At 67.5% G+C, this 16,733-nt stretch overlaps 1 protein-coding gene across 2 annotated transcripts; it reads right to left on the reverse strand.

Annotated features, from left to right (window-relative positions):
- Nucleotides 1-1,778: 1,778 nt before the first annotated feature.
- On the reverse strand, nt 1,779-16,575 carry MED16 (mediator complex subunit 16). 2 transcript variants are annotated; one of them, XR_011440296.1, is made up of 15 exons: nt 16,420-16,555; nt 14,687-14,862; nt 14,042-14,149; nt 13,607-13,776; nt 11,887-12,318; nt 11,165-11,270; nt 9,168-9,323; nt 8,303-8,514; nt 7,189-7,395; nt 6,073-6,283; nt 5,360-5,493; nt 4,933-5,183; nt 4,312-4,528; nt 3,056-3,139; nt 1,779-2,489 (listed from the first exon to the last, which is right to left on the reverse strand). XR_011440296.1 is itself a non-coding variant. In XM_023644293.2 (15 exons), the coding sequence occupies exons 2-15, from the start codon at nt 14,817-14,819 to the stop codon at nt 2,363-2,365; spliced, it is 2,490 nt and encodes an 829-aa protein (XP_023500061.1). In that variant the 5' UTR covers nt 14,820-14,862; nt 16,420-16,575; the 3' UTR covers nt 1,779-2,362. The 2 variants fall into 2 exon arrangements, 1 of the variants encoding a protein (XP_023500061.1); XM_023644293.2 differs by having other exon boundaries at nt 4,933-5,125; nt 16,420-16,575.
- Nucleotides 16,576-16,733: the final 158 nt, after the last annotated feature.

Consider the following 16,733-nt stretch of genomic DNA (forward strand, 5'->3'; position numbering starts at 1 on the left):
GTGTGGCTGTGCCCTGGACCGCAGACCGGACCCCACTCGCAGCTGAGAAGTCAGGAGCCACCCCCGGGCACCCCTCCTCATTTGGGTGCTGGTGGGCCAGGTGGCGAGTGGGGTGTGGGGCTCATGACTGACCGGGGTCCTGGCCCCTCTGATGCTGCAACCCCTGGGCATTTTCACCCCATCCTGTGCTCAGTGGGAGCCCTGGAAGGTTCTGGAGGAGATGGTTTGGGGTGGGGGTGGGGAGTGAGTGGCACTAAACGCAGTGTGCGCGTGCGTCTTCTGAGCCTGAGCCGCGGCGTGGCCTCGGCTCCCTCACTGTGACACGGCCCGGCGGCCCGGCTCCGAGGAGCCTGCGGGAACCCAACCAGGGCGCTCAGGACACGTGCAGCCCGCTGACGAACGCCTCTTCCTGTAACAGTGACACTTTGCTGTCCTTGATCCCAGAGGTGGGAACGGTGGGGACACACGGGTGTCACAACGCCCCTGGTGGGGGACAGGACAGGGGACAACAGAACCTCAGATCCACAGACCCCCCTCCCTTCAGCCCCAAAGAACATTCCAGCAGGGCCCCCAATCTGCCCCGGATGCTTCTGCACAGCTGGGCACCTTTGGTCCCACTGGGCTCGTCCCAGCGATTGGCAGGACGTTCTGATCGTCCACTGCTGCGTGACGGACCACCCAGAGTGAGTGACGCGGAGCCCTCGCCATTCCTGACGCTCAGCCTCCACAGGTCAGACCTCAGGGGCACAGCGGGTGGCTCGTCCCCACTCCACTGTGTCTCCCCGCGCTGGGCGCCTGGGCTTGGGGACGAGGCCCACGGTGGCCTCCTGCACTCCGGGCCTCCTCACAGCCGGGCGAGGGCCCAGCATAGGCGGCCGCCTTCCGGCCTCGGGGCCGCATGCGCCACTCGTCTGCACAGGACGGGTCGACACAGGCCAAGCTCGCCCAGATTCGGGGGGTGTGGACCCCACCTCTCCACGGGAGTGAAGAACCCGGGGCCACATGTAAAACTGCCACGATTTAGCCCCAAACCAATGAAACAGGAGCGCAGGAAAACAGGCTCCTTTCCTGAGACAAGTCGCTGCTTCAGAGTCGGGATGACTCGGGACGCCGACTGCTGCACGATCCATCGACCGAGAGAGACAGGCTGAGGGTGACGGGGGGCCAGGGTGGGGAGGACCCCAAAATCGACCTCCGAGGGGGAGGCCTTGTTCCCGCCCCCGAAGCTGCCCGGGAGCCCGTTCCTGCGGTTGAGTCAGAACCGTCCACACGGACGTCCTCCCTGCTCCCCTGCCCAGTGGCCAGAGGCGGTGGGTGTCCCCCCCTGGTGGGCACAGATGCTCCCAGTCCCCGCGGGCGCCCAGGCTCACACGGCGGGACCTGATGCCCTGAGTCCTGCAGGCACAACAGCAGGGGCTTCAAACCCCGGCCTCCCGCACACGTGGCCCCAGCAGGTGACGGTCCCCTCCCGCGGGCGCTGCTTCCCTCGAGCCTCCCAGAAGGGAAACGGGACCATCACCACCGAGCGGCAGGCGCGGGGCTGGGCGTTGTGGGCGGCAGAGGCGGGAGCCCTGGGGACAAGGGTGAACTCCAGCAACCGGGGGCCGGGGAGCCGAGCCGCTCGGGGGGGTTGTGTGGGGGACGAGGCAGAGCTGCGTGGGGACAGGCCGTCGACAGAACCCACTGCTCACGCCCAGCCCACGGCTCCCTCAGGGACCCGGGTCCGCATACAGCAGGCGCTCAACACACGTTCACAGAGCGAGAGAGCGACACACGGGCACAAAGACCAGAAGTGCGTGATGGGGGGTTGGGACGAGGGTCTGGGGGGCTGCGCAGGACACCCGCCCCAGCGGGACATGTATCGGGCCAGCCAGGTCAGGACCACCTGAGGCCCGCACGACGCCGACGGGCACAGGGACACAGTGCTGGCTCGCAGCACCGGCAGCGCCCGCCAGATGCCTGACAGTCCAGCTGGGATGATTTCGAGGACAGACGCCCACCGTCCTGGACCCTCAGAGCCGTGTGTGAGCTGTGGGATCCGTGGGGCGGCCCGGCTGTCTCGGTCACCGCCTGGCATGGGGGCTGCGCAGCGGGCCCCTCCTCTGGACTCCGAGGGAGAGCGAGCGGCACCCGCTGGGCAGAGGGGCGCCAACTCGAGGCTTCGGGCCGCGTCCTCGCCTGCCCCATGGTGACGGGGCGTGACTGAAGCTGACGAGGCCCCAAAAGCCGCACTTTGAGGACGGCCGTATGTGGACACACCCAACAAAGGTCCCGGGTGTGCAGGATGTCCCGCCACCAGCGAGGGGTCAGCGTCCTTTCCTACAAAACCCGCTGGGAATGTATTCACAGGGCTGGGGCTGGGTCAGGGGCAGCTGAGGGGCATGCGCCGCCAGAGCCCCCCGCACAGGCAGTTCTTGATCCAGCGCTGCTCCCACTGCTTGACAGCCGTCGTCTTGTTGGGCGACTTGAGCATGGTGACACAGCCGCACCTGCGGGCAGAGCGGCGGACGGGTGCTGGGGGGGATGCTGCCCCCGCCACAGGGCCTTTGCACACACTGTGCCCCCACTAACACTATTCCCTGCACTGCCCCCCATGCAGAGCCCACTCTCCCATCCTGCCCTCCTGGCTCAGGCAGTGCCCCCTCGCCTCCCTGAGTGGACAGAGGGGCGAGGTTCCAGTCTGGGCTCGGCCACTCCCTGGCTGAGATCCGGGAGCCAGAAGCTGGGTCCGTGGGTGTTTGGCGGGAATCAGGCCACGTTTGCAAAGCTCCAGTGCAGGGCCACAACCTCATTGCTGTGCTTGGTGGGCTCCCGGGAGCCCCGCGGGGACAGGCTCGGGCTGTGCGGCCACCTGCGCCCTGGCACCCCTCACCGTCAACAGCTGGGACAGGACGTGTGGGACCCCGCGGGGCAGCCCGGGCCCTCAGAGACCACCTGGAGGCCCACTCAGCAGCCCCACGGGGGAGGCGCGTTCGCAGTGGGGACGCTGAGGCTGGCGGGTGGTGGCACGGGCAGCGTCTGCCGTGGGACGGAGGGGCCGGCGGGAGGCGCTCACCTGGTGCAGGCCTTGCACTCCTCCGTCGGGTAGGCGCCCAGGTGCAGCCTCCGCAGGTGGTCGATCTTGGGCTGGCCCGGCGCCCTGGCGGACGGGAGGGGACGACGGAGGGTCAGGGGCCCGCACGCACACACCACACGCACATACACATATGCGCATGCACGTACACACGTGTGCACAGGTCCAGCTCAGGCAGAGCGTACATGATGCGCGGCTGGCGGTGGAACAGCAGGGAGTGTGTGCGTGCGCGGTGTCTCTGCGCCCTCTGCCCCGGCCCCTGTGGACGACCGGGGACCTGGCCTCAGGAGCCCCCGAGAGGACGGCTCGTGACCCGCATGTTACAGACGTCTGGACGTCGCGCAGACAGGGCTCACAGCCTCCTTCCTAGTGTCCCCGAAACCCACACACCGCCCAGGCCCAGAGCTCACGCGGTGCTCCCCTCCGAGACGAGAGAAAATGCCGGAAGGTGCCAGCGCCCCCCACACACAGCAGCTTCCCCAGAGCTGGGCCCCAGGAGCCTCTGTCCTCCTCTGGCTCGTGTGTTTTCTGAAATTTCAACCCAATCACAGGGGATTTGTGTCTTCCTCCCTCAAACGCAGCCGGGGCCGAGGGGGCCTGACATGGCCTGGGGTCGCAGCGCAGCCCGGCCGCCCGCAGCCGGCACCTTTCTGAGGTTGGCTGCTCGTCTGTAAACGCGCACACAACCCCCCGACAGTGCTGCAGGGCAGCAGGGGCGGACGCGGCAGGCCATGCCGCACGTTCCAGAAAAGGGCCGCCGTGACCGCACCAGACGTCTCGGAGGGCTGGGGACACGCTGCCCAGGGAGAGCGTTCTGGTTACCCTGGACACGCCGGCCAGTCTGTGCCACAGGGCGACTCAGGAAAGGCGGGACACGCATTATCAGCTCGTCCTCTGAAGGAGCCGGAGCCCAATAAGCAGGGTCCGCCTTGCAGGCACTCCACGCAGGTGACAGAGTGGAGGGAAGATGACATTACACAGACAGCCGAGTGTGCCCATCAGGAATGACCGAGGCGGCTGGATGCAGGGAAGTGACAGGCTGCTGGCAGGCAAGGGGAAAATGACTGACTGAGGGGCATCTTGGGGCGGCACTCAAGTCAAGCTCAGAAGGGAAGCGGCAGAGACAGCACGTGCAAAGGCCTTGAGACAGAGGCACGTGGGGGGTGTCAGGTAGGATCTGGGGAGAACCTTCCTGAAAGAAGGGCCACAAAGGCCCTGAGGCGGAGCAGGGCACACACCTGCTGAGGCCGTCCAGCTGCAGGGCCGTGGCGCTGCCCAGCAGAGCGGGTGCCTTGCCGAAGTGCAGCCGCAGGGGCTGCTTGGGCTGCAGGCGGCTGACGAGGCCGTCGCTGACGGGCAGCCAGTCCAGGCTGGGGATGAGCAGCTGGCTGGGCAGCAGGCAGCACTCGTCGACCAGCGCCTCGTCCGGCTCGCTCGTGGGGCCCTCGTCACGGCCTGCAGAAGGGACCACGGGACGTCGGGCTCGGCGGCCTCCCCACGGCTCACGCACAACAGGTTCAGCCCAGCTCTGCCCTGACTCCCCGGGCGGCCCTGGGACGCTCCTTCCCCCGGTCAAACAGGGACCCACTGACTCAGTTAACAAGCACGCAGGGAGCGCCAGGTGCCCTCTCTGCATCTGCCCCAAAGACGTGAACCCAGTGACACACGACAAGCCACCAGGGGCCAGTAACGGCTGACGTTTCACGAGCACCACACCATGCGGGGACCTGTGCTGGGTGCTGGGGGAACAGCCGGGACCAAGAGCTAGTTCCACCTGTGGGAGCTCGGACTCTGGTGGGGGGACTCGGTCAGGGCCGTATTTTGGTGGGGGGACGGGAGCAGAGGGCCGGGCGTCTTACAGCAGATCCAGAGCTTGGTGAGCAGGCGGAAGAGCAGGGACATGCTGTCCTGGGTGTCCGAGGTGGCGGTGTACACGGGCAGGCAGCTGGGCTTCAGCAGGCCCCAGATGCGGATGACCACCATCAGCTCGCGCAGCATGCCCAGCGAGGTGCCGTCGCGCAGGAAGCTGTGGCCGGGCCGCAGCGGGGAGCCCTGTGGGCGGAGGCCTGGGCTGGGCGTGCGCAGCACCCGGGGCGCCGGGGCCAGGGGCCTGGGGAGGGGCGGGGCCAGACGAGGTCGTGGTGGGCGGGGCTCTGGAAGGGCGGGGCCAGACGAGGTCGTAGTGGGCGGGGCCAGACGAGGTCGTGGTGGGCGGGGCCTGGGAGGGCGGGGCCAGACGAGGTCGTGGTGGGCGGGGCCTGGGAGGGCGGGGCCGGGCGGGCGCACCTGGTTGGGCAGGCTGGCCAGCAGGTAGAGCACGAAGTCGCCCACCCACTGCAGGAGCTGCTGCAGCGCCTGGAGCGTGTTCATGTCCAGCACAAACTCCTCTGTCTTGAGGTTGATCATGACCTTGTCGATGTCTGGAAAGAGATGGCAGTCAGGGGTGCCGGGGACTCACGTGCACACACCAGCGACCTGGCTTTGCACCCTCAGCCCCTCCACCAGCACCCGCTGTGCCCTGGGCCCCGGACGGGGCAACCCCAATGCCACGAACAGCAAATGGGGGTGAGCGTGGCTGTGCGGGGACCTGGAGGGCAGGGGTGGATCGAGGGGGCCTGGGCGTCCACGGCTGGCCCTCAGAACGAGCTCGGGCCACCTGTATGGGGCACCCTCCAGCCCCAGGCCTCTGAGGGTCCCTTCAACAGGGACACCATTCCCCAGACCCCGCCCGCCGACGGGACCAGCGCGACCCATCCTCTGCTCCCCTCTGTGAGCATCTGTCCCCAGCCCTGAGCGGGACCTGTGAGGGCCAGGACATGTCCCCCCCCTCAGGTGACCCCCACGCCTGGCACGCATCATACACTGTGGACGCCCCTCGACAAACTGAGGATGGCCCCACACACCATCGGCTCTCAGCTATAGGGGGTCTGTGGTCAGGTCAGACAGGACGGAGGGAAGCCACTTCCTGTGTGTGGCCACAGGGCGGGGCCAGGACCCACCGACATCAGTGATCTTGGCACAGATCTCGGTGAGCCGGTCGCCGGGACTCTTGTCGGGCGTGTTGAGCAGGTGCGGGCGCAGCAGCGACTTGAGCGTGGAGCTGACGGCAATGAGGAAGAGCTTGGCGTGGTAGTCGCACACGCGCGTCACCGTGCAGGGCGACAGCTTGCAGAGCGAGGCCTTCATGGCCAGGATCCGGGTGGACAGCACCTGGGGCAGACGGGTGAGTGGTGGCGGGCGGGCAGGGCACCCCGAGGGGCCCGGCAAGACACATTTGCCAGGGGGTGGCTGGCGGGAGAGCGATGGGGCTGGGCAAGCTGGGGCAAGCCGCTTAACCTCTCTGGGCCTCACCCTCCTACGGCAGAATCAGGGCCTGCCTCACTGTAAGAGCGGAACTCAACCTGGGAGCAAGGGACACCAGATGACACCTGGGGAATATCTATGGTTGTCACCCGGGGGGTGCCCTTGTCATCGACTGGCTGGGGGCCAGGGAAGCTGCTCGGCACCCCATAGCACCCAGGATAGCCCCCCAGAGAGTGACTCAGCCTGACGTCAGCAGCGCTGGGCAGAGGCGGATGTGGTCTCAGATGACTGAGTGAGTTAAACATAAGAAACTTGCTCACACTCAGGCCGCGTGGTAGCCAGGCTGCCGCCCTGGCCTGATGGGATCAGCTCTGATCCCGCAGCGTCCGGGTTAGGGCTCGCGGCCTCCTCCCCGACAGCCCCACGTGTGTCTTATCGGGCTGCTGTGGGGCCAGGGCCTTCCTGTTCATTCTACTTCCTGACTGGTCATCGTCAGTGCGGAGGACACAGATTTTTAAACCGCTATCTCCACGTGGCCCCCTGTGCCAAACTGTCGCCAGACCTGACGGCCCCTCGCGGACGCTCGTGTCTACAGGTGCAGGATCTTCTCAGGTGAAATGACCCTGTTCCTCCGGCCCCGTCTCTAAGCCTCTCGCTTATTGCTCCTACCCTATCGTGTGGGTGGAGGCTGCCACCACTACTCGGGTGGCATGGTGCACTGCACACCGGTGTGCCCTCTGAGAAAGCACGGTGTGTGCAGGTGTGAACACAGCGTGTGCGCGGCCCGGCCCCCCACCCCCGGCCCTGCTCACCTGCTGCAGCGCAGCGTTCTGGCGCGTGTACTCCTCGTGCAGCTTCTCCACCAGGCTCTGCACCATGCCGGGCTGCACGTGCAGGAGGATGTCCCACCAGTCGTAGCCGGTCACCATGCAGTACTCCAGCAGGAAGAGCAGGTGCCGCAGGGCCAGGTGCACCTCCAGCGCGTGGCCCATGGAGGGCGAGATGCGCAGCATGCTCAGCTGCCGGAGAAGGCGGGCGGCCAGTGAGGCCACGGGGGCCGGCCCTGGGCCCTGGGGCCGCACAGATGGGGTCTGGGCTCTGGGCGCCTGGCGCTCCCTCCCTGGCCTCACCGTCCCCCATCCCGGGTGGGTGGCCACAGAGGTGGAGCCTGGTGGGTGGAGCGCTAACCGGGCTCACTGGGCCGCGGGCACCAGGTTTCCCAAAATAGGCTGAAGGCTCCCAGCTCCGCGGGGGACTCTGGGGTGACGCGACCCACCACTGCGGCTACGTGGGGGTGAATCCGCTCGGGTCAAAGGCAGGAGACGGTTCCAGAGAAGCCAGACCGTTGCACAGGAGGGGTGCCGGACGGCCTGCCAGCAAGGCCACCACACGGACACGCCGAGGACACAGGGAACGTGCACGGACTGTGACCTGCGGGAGCCGCTCTCCTCCAGGCGACAGGGGGCTGCTCCCCGCTCAGGTGAGCGTGTGAGCATGAGAGTGTGAGTGTGAACGTGCGTGAGTGAATGAGCATGCGTGTGTGGGAAAGCAAGCAGGAGTGTGCGTGTGAGTGTGTGTGGATGCGTATGACGGTGCTAACCGGCTCCCGCCAACCCCAGGACAGTCCCCCAGGCACAGGATTGCAGCGGTTCCTGGGCACTGTGTGGGCCCGGCCGTGGGGGGTTCCCCGGGGGCTCCCAGGGGTCCCCACGTCTCCTTCCAGGGCTTCGGGACATGAGGGCGCCCACCCCGCCTGAGCGCCTACTGCGCACAGTGAATCCACCGCAAGCACAGGAACCTCAGGCTCCGAGTTAGTGACCTGCCACCGAAGGGCAGGGAGGGCGGGGGCACACCGGGCTTCCTCACCCGAGGGCCCCTCCTCAGTCCACCCCCTCCATGGCGGCCCACGGGCATCGCACGGTTCACCTTCCCGTGGTTGTCAATGCCCACGAGGGCCAGGGAGGTCCAGGACAGCTGCATGGCCTTAAAGTGGACGGCGGGGCCCGTGGCCCGAGGGCGCTTGACGGCCGGCTCGTCCACGGAGCGCGGGGCGGCGGAGCTGTAGAACACGGCCATGGTCTGCAGCGAGAGCCGGTGCACGATGTGGACGCTGCCGTCGTGGAAAGCCAGGGCCAGCCCTGGGGCACACGCGGGGTCAGGCCCAGCCAGAGGGGCCCGGAACACGCCCACCACGGCTACAGCCCTCCTGCTCTGGACCATGGGACGTGCTGCCCTGGGGAGGGGAGGAGCCCAAGCCCCCGTGGCCCCCAGCGTCCAGCAGCCCCCCGGCTGCCTCCCTTCCTCTCTAACAGCCCCGAGGAACGAGGAGAAGCAGCTGCCCGTCAGGCCACATCTCCGCGCTCCCTTGCGGCCGGCTCTGCTGCTGGCCGACGTGAGCAGACACGACTTCCAGGGACAAGGTGGGGGGCCGTCCAGGCCACGGGGACGGCAGATGCAAAGGCCCCGGGGCTGGTAGCACATGAAGGGCCTCGGGGTGGGAATGGAGGTCAGGGGCGCCGAGAGCCCCAAGCGCGTGACGGACAGGGGCAGGGCTGGGGTCGCTCATGGTCAGAGACTCGGGGACGGCGCTCAGGGTGACACTCAGCTGCTGGGCTGCAGGGGCGGCTTCCCTGGAGAGTCCACCCCATGCCTGACCTCCCCTGACGGGCCACTGACAACTCTTCTCTGCTACGAGCACAGCTTTGGGTCAACCAGGCGCAGCCCTGCGGGAGCGTCATAGCCTGGGAGCGGCACCCACGGCCCCATGACTGAGCCCGTGCACCGGGCGTACCGAGGCCGGGGTAGAACTGGGTGTCGCTGGCCACCTTCAGGTCAGTGTTGGTCAGCGAGATGGGCAGCTTGGGCAGCGCCACGGCGGACACGCGGTCCAGGTCGTTGGTGGCCGACAGGATCCGCCACTTGAGGATCATAGGCTGCTTGTCGCCAACTGAAAGTGGGGAGAACGGGACGGCGGCGGGTGAAGGCCAGACTGAGGCAGACCATGCAGGGCCGCCAGCCGCCAGCCCCGAGCCCCCTCCGCCCGTCCAGCACCTGCCCCGGGGCCCCTGCCCCAGCCGGCTGCCGGGTCAGACGGGCCGCGATCCGAGGCGGGCCCTCCCGTGGACGGGGCAGAGGTGGTCAGCTAGTGGCAGTGGAGGCCACCTCGCCCCCGGCTGGAGCCGACGCACCGAGAAGTGGCCCACCCCCAGGCCCTGCCACCCTGAGCCCCGAAATCCCCCTCGGGACTCGGCCAGCTCGGGTTGGGCTTTCTGTCCCTTAGCATCTCGGGGGTCTGGGTGGGACCCAGCTCTCCACCCACTGAGGCTTGAGCTGGACAGGCAAGTGGCCATACATCCGTCCCTCCCTCAGCGTGACAACAAAGGCCCACGAGCGGTGGGCGTCTCTGCGAATCTGGGCAGCCCCACGGGTGCCAGCACACGTGATGCGAGCAGAGGCTCGTGCGCCCGGGCTGGGCTGCCACAGGAGAATGGACACCCACCGATGGCCAGCAGCCCGAGCCGCCCCGGAGGCTGCCGGCGGACATGCGGCCTAGGAGGAGCGCGAGGTGCCCAGCCCAGGACAACCCAGCGGCAGCTCTGCTCGGGGCCGGCCTGTTCCGCGGCAAAGCCGGCTCTCAGCTCTCCCTCCGCCTGTGCACCCGGAGCTCGGACCTGGACGCCCGTCACAGTTCGTGAACCTGGGCAAGCCCAGTGAGGGCCACTCGGACAGCATGTCCCCCAGGGGGAAACTGAGGCCCAGAGCTGGCTGGGACCACCCGAGGTCAGAGTGGAGTCTAGTATGCAACACGGACGACGTTGGCAGAGCCTCGCAGGAACAACCCTGTGGACGTCTGGGTCGTGCGCGGCCTAGCACCGGCCATCCGAGTCACACCCTCCCTTCCTGCCGACAGTCACACAGACGCCTGTGATGGCGAGGCCAGCCTGAGGCGTCAGCGCCTCATGCCCGGTACAGGCTCGTGCCCTGCCTGCGCCGGGGGGCCACGCCAGCTGCTGCCCTTGAGCGCTCGGGCACGGGTCCGGGGACAGGGCGGTGGCGGCCGGCTGCACGCTGTTACTACACGGTCACCACGGTGCACGCGTGCTGACTCTGCAGGTCAGCAGCACCAGGGGCCTCCTGACGCGGCCTCATCCGCGGCTTCGGGGAGCACCCGCCCCCATGGCCCCCGCTCCAGGTCTGTCAGTGTGAACGAGCAGGGCGGCTACACCTGGACCTGCGCCTGCGGCCCGTCCCGGGCTCAGGGCTGGAGTCCCAGTGGCCCTTCTGGCTCCCGAGTGGCTCCAGCGCGTCCTGGGTCTGCATGGAGAGCGGGTGCCGGCTGGGGGAGGGGCCGGGAGCCTGAGCCGTGGCTCCCCAGGATCGAGGACGGGACAGGAGGGGAGGGGAGCTGGGGGGCGTGCTCTGGGCAGGCTCCATAACCCCTCTGAGCTGGGTTTCCTCAGTCTAAACCAGGGTTTCTGGAGGATTCTGTGATCTCCAGGATTAAGTAGCTCCCCTGGTCCATGCGCCATATGAACCCCTGGCCCTGCCCCGTGGCCTGCCCCTTGCCCAGCCCGCTCCAGCTCCTGGCCTCATGCCCCAGGACTTTTGCACTGCCGCTCCCTAGACCAGCACACGCTCCACACAGGAGGGGCTGGTGTGAGGCGGCCAGGTGTCGCCTACCGGGTGACCGTGGGCGAGCACGTGGCCCCTGAGTCTCAGCTCCCTGAGCAGGACGGGAAGGACAGCGGCCCTCGGCGGGCCAGCAGGAGCGGCGCCGAGGAAACTCACCCACGGGGGAGATCTGCTGGAAGATGTTGTTCACGGGCAGCCCCTCCTTGCGCAGGGACCAGCACTCCACGATGCTGCTTGTCTGGCTGGACGCGCACAGCAGCACCTGCGGGACGTGAGTGGCTGTGAGGGCGCTGGCCTCCTCCCTCGATGGCTCACGGCAACTCCGGCCTCAGCCCTGGGGATTCGCACCCAGGCCCACCCGCCCGCCACAGCGCTCCCGTGGGGAGGCCGTGCTGGACCAGCCAATGTCACCATGGCGGTGCCCTCCCTGGGGGCAGCGTGGGCCCTACTGAGGCATGGCTATGACGGGAACTGGGGTGACCACCAAACGACGGCCCCAAAGACGTCCCCGTCCTGGTCCCGGGCCCTGTGGCTGTGTCACCTCACAGGGCAGAGGGGACTCCAGATGGTTAAGTCGAGGCCCCTGGGATGGGGGTGACCCTGGATTCCCGGGGCCCAGGGTCAGCCCAGGGTCCTGAGCAGAGGGAGGCAGGAGGGTCAGAGGCCGAGATGGGGACGCTGCGCTGCTGGCCGTGCGGACGGAGGAAGGGGCCCCGAGCCCAGGACGCAGCGCCTCTGGAAGCTGGAGGAGGCGGGACACGCTCCTCCCCTGGGGCCTCCGGGAGACCCGCCCTGGGTTCAGCCCCTGGGACCCTGTCGGACTCCCGACCCCAGGACGACGCGCGTGGCGCTCGGTGGCCGCGGCGCGGGCGGCTCACCTGCTCCGACATGTCGCGGGCCAGGAACTTGAGGTGGGTGATGGCGGGGAACTTGTCCTTGCGGTTGAGGTCGGTGGTGCAGCGCATGAAGAGCGAGGGCAGGATCTCGGTGTCGATGTGGCACTTCTCGCTGACCACGCTCACGCACACCTTGTAGAACTGCACGGGCGACGCGCTGCTGCCGTCCGCCGTGGCCACCACGATGTTGCCGCCGCCCGTGAAGGCGATGTCCGCCAGGGCCACGCGCCCGCGCAGCCGGCACAGGCTCTCCGTGGACGTCAGCACCTGCCCGCTGGGCTTCAGCAGGGACACGGTGACCAGGCCGCTGACCGTCACCGCGATCCAGCCCTCCATGGGCTTGCCGCCGAACAGCGTGAGGGACGGCGAGAACTTGACCCGGGAGAACTTCTCGCCGAAGCTGGAGGCGCCGGACTGCGGAGGGCGGGAGGCGAGGGGCTGCTCAGGGCGGCGGGAGAGAGGCCCCCGCCTCTAGGGGTCTGCCTTCTGCGACCCCACGAGCCCCCTCTGAGAGTCGCGTCCACAGAAACACGCAGGGACCACGGGGCAGAAACCGCGAGACCGTGGCCTTGAGTTCAAATCCTGCCCTGGGCCCGCGAGCGCTGTGAGACGCCGCCTCTCTGACCCTCAGTCTCCTCGTCTGTAGCCCAGAGGTCCGTGTGAGGACTGAGTGACCGGACACCGGGAGGACAGGGTCAGCGTCTCTCTCTAAGGCCCGGCCGCCCAGCATTTTCCGCTCTGTGGGCCAGGCCGGGCTGCTGCGACGGTCGGCTCCCACTCTACACAAGTGACGCAGAAGCAGCTGCCGATCGGGCTCCACTGACAAGTGGGTGGGGCTGCACAACGTCAGGAGCCATGGAACGTTCTGGAGTCAGCGGGCTGGCTGCGCTAGACACGAAACACTAAACTGTGCACTCTAAGTGGGCGAGCCACAGGGTCCGTGCATAACCTCAACAAAGCCCTTACAGTAGAAGCAGCCCGTCCCAAGCTGCCCCCCGTGGCGTGGAGCCCGGCCATGAGCGCTGCAGCCACAGGCCCACAGGAAGTGCGCGGCCCTGCGCTGGCCCCAGGGAGCGGACCAGGGGAGCCACAGGAGCAAAAACACTTTCCCCTGCCTCGATCCAGGAGGGCCTCCTGGTTCCAGGGAGTGGCCCAGCCAGAGGGGCCTCACCTCGCGCCAGACGGCTCACACCTTCTCTCCTTGAATCTCCGCCACAACCCGCCACCGACCCCACTGGACAACGAGGGGAGGGACACATACAGGCGTGAAGTCAGGATCTGAACTCAGGCGCCCCGACCCCGGTGGCTCCCGCTCTTAATGGGGATGCTGGGCTCAATCACGGGGCACAGACAGGGGCTCTGGGATGCTACTGAATTAAAGGGTGGGCTGGGTTCTGAGGACAGCAGCCATCAGTTAAATGGGCATCTCACTGAGGACAGCAGCCATCGGTTAAATGGGCATCTCACTGAGGACAGCAGCCATCAGTTAAATGGGCATCTCACTGAGGACAGCAGCCATCAGCTACGTGGGCGGCCCACTGGAAATACGGGTACCAACGGACAGCTCGATCGCAGGTGAGCTGGGCCCAGGGCTCCACAAGCCAGAGGACGCTGGCGGTGGGAGAGGAGCCGGGCTGGCGGGTGGACAGGCAGGGTGAATGACCTTGTCCACCCGCCCTGCTCACTCAGGCCCGACGCTCACCTTTTCCACGTGCAGCGCCAGCTTCACACCGTTGTGCAGCCAGGACAGGGCCACGATGGGGTCCCCCTCCACCAGGCTGCCCACGGGGCTCTCCCAGCTGTTGGCCAGGTGGTCCGCCATGCTCCAGCACTTGATCTGCCCGTCGGCATCAGCTGACAGGAGCCGGGAGCCTGCGGGGGCAACCCCGTGTCACGAACCCCCAGCAGGCACAGTGGAGAAGCCAGCCCGTGGAGGCAGGGCAGCGCGGCACATGGCATGTTCCGGAAATGACTCTGGACACGGGGAACGGGGGTAGCACTGGCCGCCAAGCCACAGGTCGAGGGTTTGAGTCTCAGCTCTGGACATTGGGGACGCAACTGAGAAAAGACAGAGCACAGTGCTCTGCGGTCCGGGGTCCGGGGTCAGGGTGCGCCTCGGGTCCCCAGGCCGCCTCACCTGACTGGTCCCACTCGAGACAGGTGATGGGCTCGCTGTGCTCCGAGCTGATGGAGTGCACCTCCCAGGGGTGCTCCGTGTCCAGGATGTGGATCATACGGGTCAGGTCTGCGGGGACCAGGCGCGGTCAGCACAGTGGCGACGACATGGCCCCCCAGCTCCCGATGACCGGGGCTTGAGAAGAACCCAGCCAACACCCCGCCCACGGGGACAGCACAGAGCCACCACCCACCATGCCGCCCAGTCAACTGAGGAACAGGCTCGTCCCTGTCGGGAGACCAGAGCAGGCCCGGGGCTCTGCCACCAGTGTGGCTACAACCACGTCTTTAAAAGACACGGAAAGCAGAACTGGAAGAAAACGACCCCACAATGGCAGCAGCGGCTGGTGCTCTCTCTCCTGAGCCCCTGCGCTGCTCTGCTTTTCTCTAACGGGCACATGTAACTCGGTCGACGGAGCTCCACGCTCATCCCGCTCCACCCCACAGGGGCGACCCCCGTGTCCCAGGCACCAGAAGGGTCAGCATGGCACTGCCGGCCCCACCCCAGTTACGGAGGAGGAAGCCCGGAGGGCCTGGGCAGTGGGGGCGCTCCCAGGCAGGCCTCGGGCCCCCCACGGTGGCAGAGAGGGGCTGGGAGGGGGCGCACCCTGGTCGTCGTTGCGGAGGTCCGTGGTGAAGGCGACGAGGTTGCGGCAGGACCAGGCGCAGGCCAGCGGCACTGACGGGCAGTGGGTGCTCTTGGGCCATTTCTCCCACTCACAGACGTAGGCCAGGTCCATGGCGCCACCTGCCACAGGGCGTGAGGTGAGGACGTCCCAGCTCCTGGAGGGGGGACAGCTTGTCATCAACATTCACTGAGTCCCCGCAGGGGGCGCGTGCGGGCAGGATGCCGGGTGGCCAGAGAGTGACAGGGTCCCGACCCTGGCCCTTGGGTCGCATGTGTGCGTGGGGAGGGGGCCGGGGAGACTACAGGAGCACAGCTGTAAGGGGGCGAGGCAGGCAGATGTCTGAGGGAAGAGCATTCCAGGTAGTGGGAACAGCCAGCACAAAGGCCCAGAGGCCAGATGGAACCCCAGATGTTCAAGGAGTGGCCGGGTGGCCAGAGGGGCTGGAGCAGAGTGAGTGAGGGGAGGGGGCAAGGTGAGGGCAGGGAGGGGACAAGGCAGGTGGTGCAGGGCCCTGGGTGAGGTGGGAGCCCCTGGTGGGCCGTGACCCATCTATGTTTCAACAGACCCCGCTGGCTGTCTGGAGGGCGCAGCTGGGGGACGGGGGTGGGGGTGGGGGTGGGGGACTGCACTGGTCCGGGTGGGCAATGACAGGGGCAGAGGAAACTGCGAGGAGAGGTGCGACCCGGGGTCTATCCTGGAGGAAGAAGACCCCACAGACGTGCAAGAGTGCATGTGGGGCCGCCTTGCGCGGAGATGGGGAGACAGGCAGGGAGGCAGCAGCTCGCTGTGGGATGTTTCCTTTCACCTCCAAACTCCAGTGAGATGGAAGAACCCCCAACCCCATTTCTTTCACACCCCCCCCCCCCCGCCAGGACACCCTATTCTTCCAGCCCCGCCCCGGAACACCAGGCCCCGCCCCCAAGTCCCTCCAACAGCCCTTACGCCCCGCCCCCAAGCCCTTCATCCCCATCCACTACATTCTTTGCTTTCCAGACCCAGCTCCCAACTTGCCCCTGGAGCCCCCAGGCGCGGCCTAAAGTCTCAGGCTCCACCTCAGGGACCCCAAACAAGCCCTAGGTCCAGCCCCGAAACGCTCCAGCACTGCCCCTAACACCTTGTGGTTCCAGGCCCCGCCCCCATGTTCTCCAGGTCCCGCCTCCAATTCTCCCCTGCAGACCCCAGATCCCACCCCAAGGACCCCACACGATCTCCAGGTCCCGCCTCCAAACCCCTATCATTCTTAAGCCCCGCCCTAGGACATAATCTCTAGGCCCCGCCCACCGGGAACCACAACCACTTTGGCCCCGCCCCATCGTGCTCTAGGCCCCGCCCACCAGGAGTTGCAACCTCTTGGCCCCGCCCCTCGGGGGGGCGTCTACACCTTCCAAGCCCCGCCCCGGATGCGCTCCAGGCCCCGCCCCCAGGAGCTATAGCCTCTAGGCCCCGCCCCCATGACCCCCGCTTCCCGAACTCGCCGCCACCCCCAGTTCACCTCAGGCTTCACCCCTTGTCTCGGCCCCTACACCCCGACCCCGCCCAGTGCGCGCCAGCCCGCGTACCCAGCACCCTTTGCTTTCCAGACCCGCCCTCTGACCCCACAGGCCCCGCCCCGGGCCCGCGAGGCCCCGCCTTCTCCGGGCCGCGCTCCCCGGCGCCGCGGGCGCCGTCCGGCCGCCAGCATTCTCCCCAAGCCCCGCAGCCCCGCGCTCACCGGGCCGGCCGAGCGTCCAGCCGAGCAGACGGCCCGCACTCGCCCTAACGCCCCGGCTCCGGCGCCGCCATCTTTCCCGCGACCAACGAGACGCCCGCGCAGTGCGGCCGCTTCCCGGAGGCTTCTGGGACGGCGGCGGCGGCTCCGGCTCCTCCCCGCTTCCGTGTTATTTGCATATGTCTATTAACAATTCCCAGCAGCCACCTGAGTTATATTTGGTAGAACAACGAACACCTTCTCAACTCCGGCGCGTGACTCCAGTTGGTTATGCTATGAGTTGTACTGATACATAAGAAATGGGCGAATGGCTAAAC

The sequence above is a fragment of the Equus caballus genome, chromosome 7, assembly GCF_041296265.1.
Source record: "Equus caballus isolate H_3958 breed thoroughbred chromosome 7, TB-T2T, whole genome shotgun sequence".
Classification (NCBI taxonomy): Eukaryota; Metazoa; Chordata; class Mammalia; order Perissodactyla; family Equidae; genus Equus; species Equus caballus.

Bases quoted from the DNA above. Each gene is read 5' to 3' on its own strand.
- MED16 (XM_023644293.2), bottom strand. From the start codon at position 14,819: ATGGACCTGGCCTACGTCTGTGAGTGGGAGAAATGGCCCAAGAGCACC. The intron at 5,494-6,072 runs GTGGGTCCTGGC...ATCTCTTTCCAG, and splicing joins TGCCAAGATCACTGATGTCG to ACATCGACAAGGTCATGATC. The intron at 4,529-4,932 runs GTAAGACGCCCG...TCCCTTCTGCAG, and splicing joins CACCAAGCTCTGGATCTGCT to GCCGTGACGAGGGCCCCACG.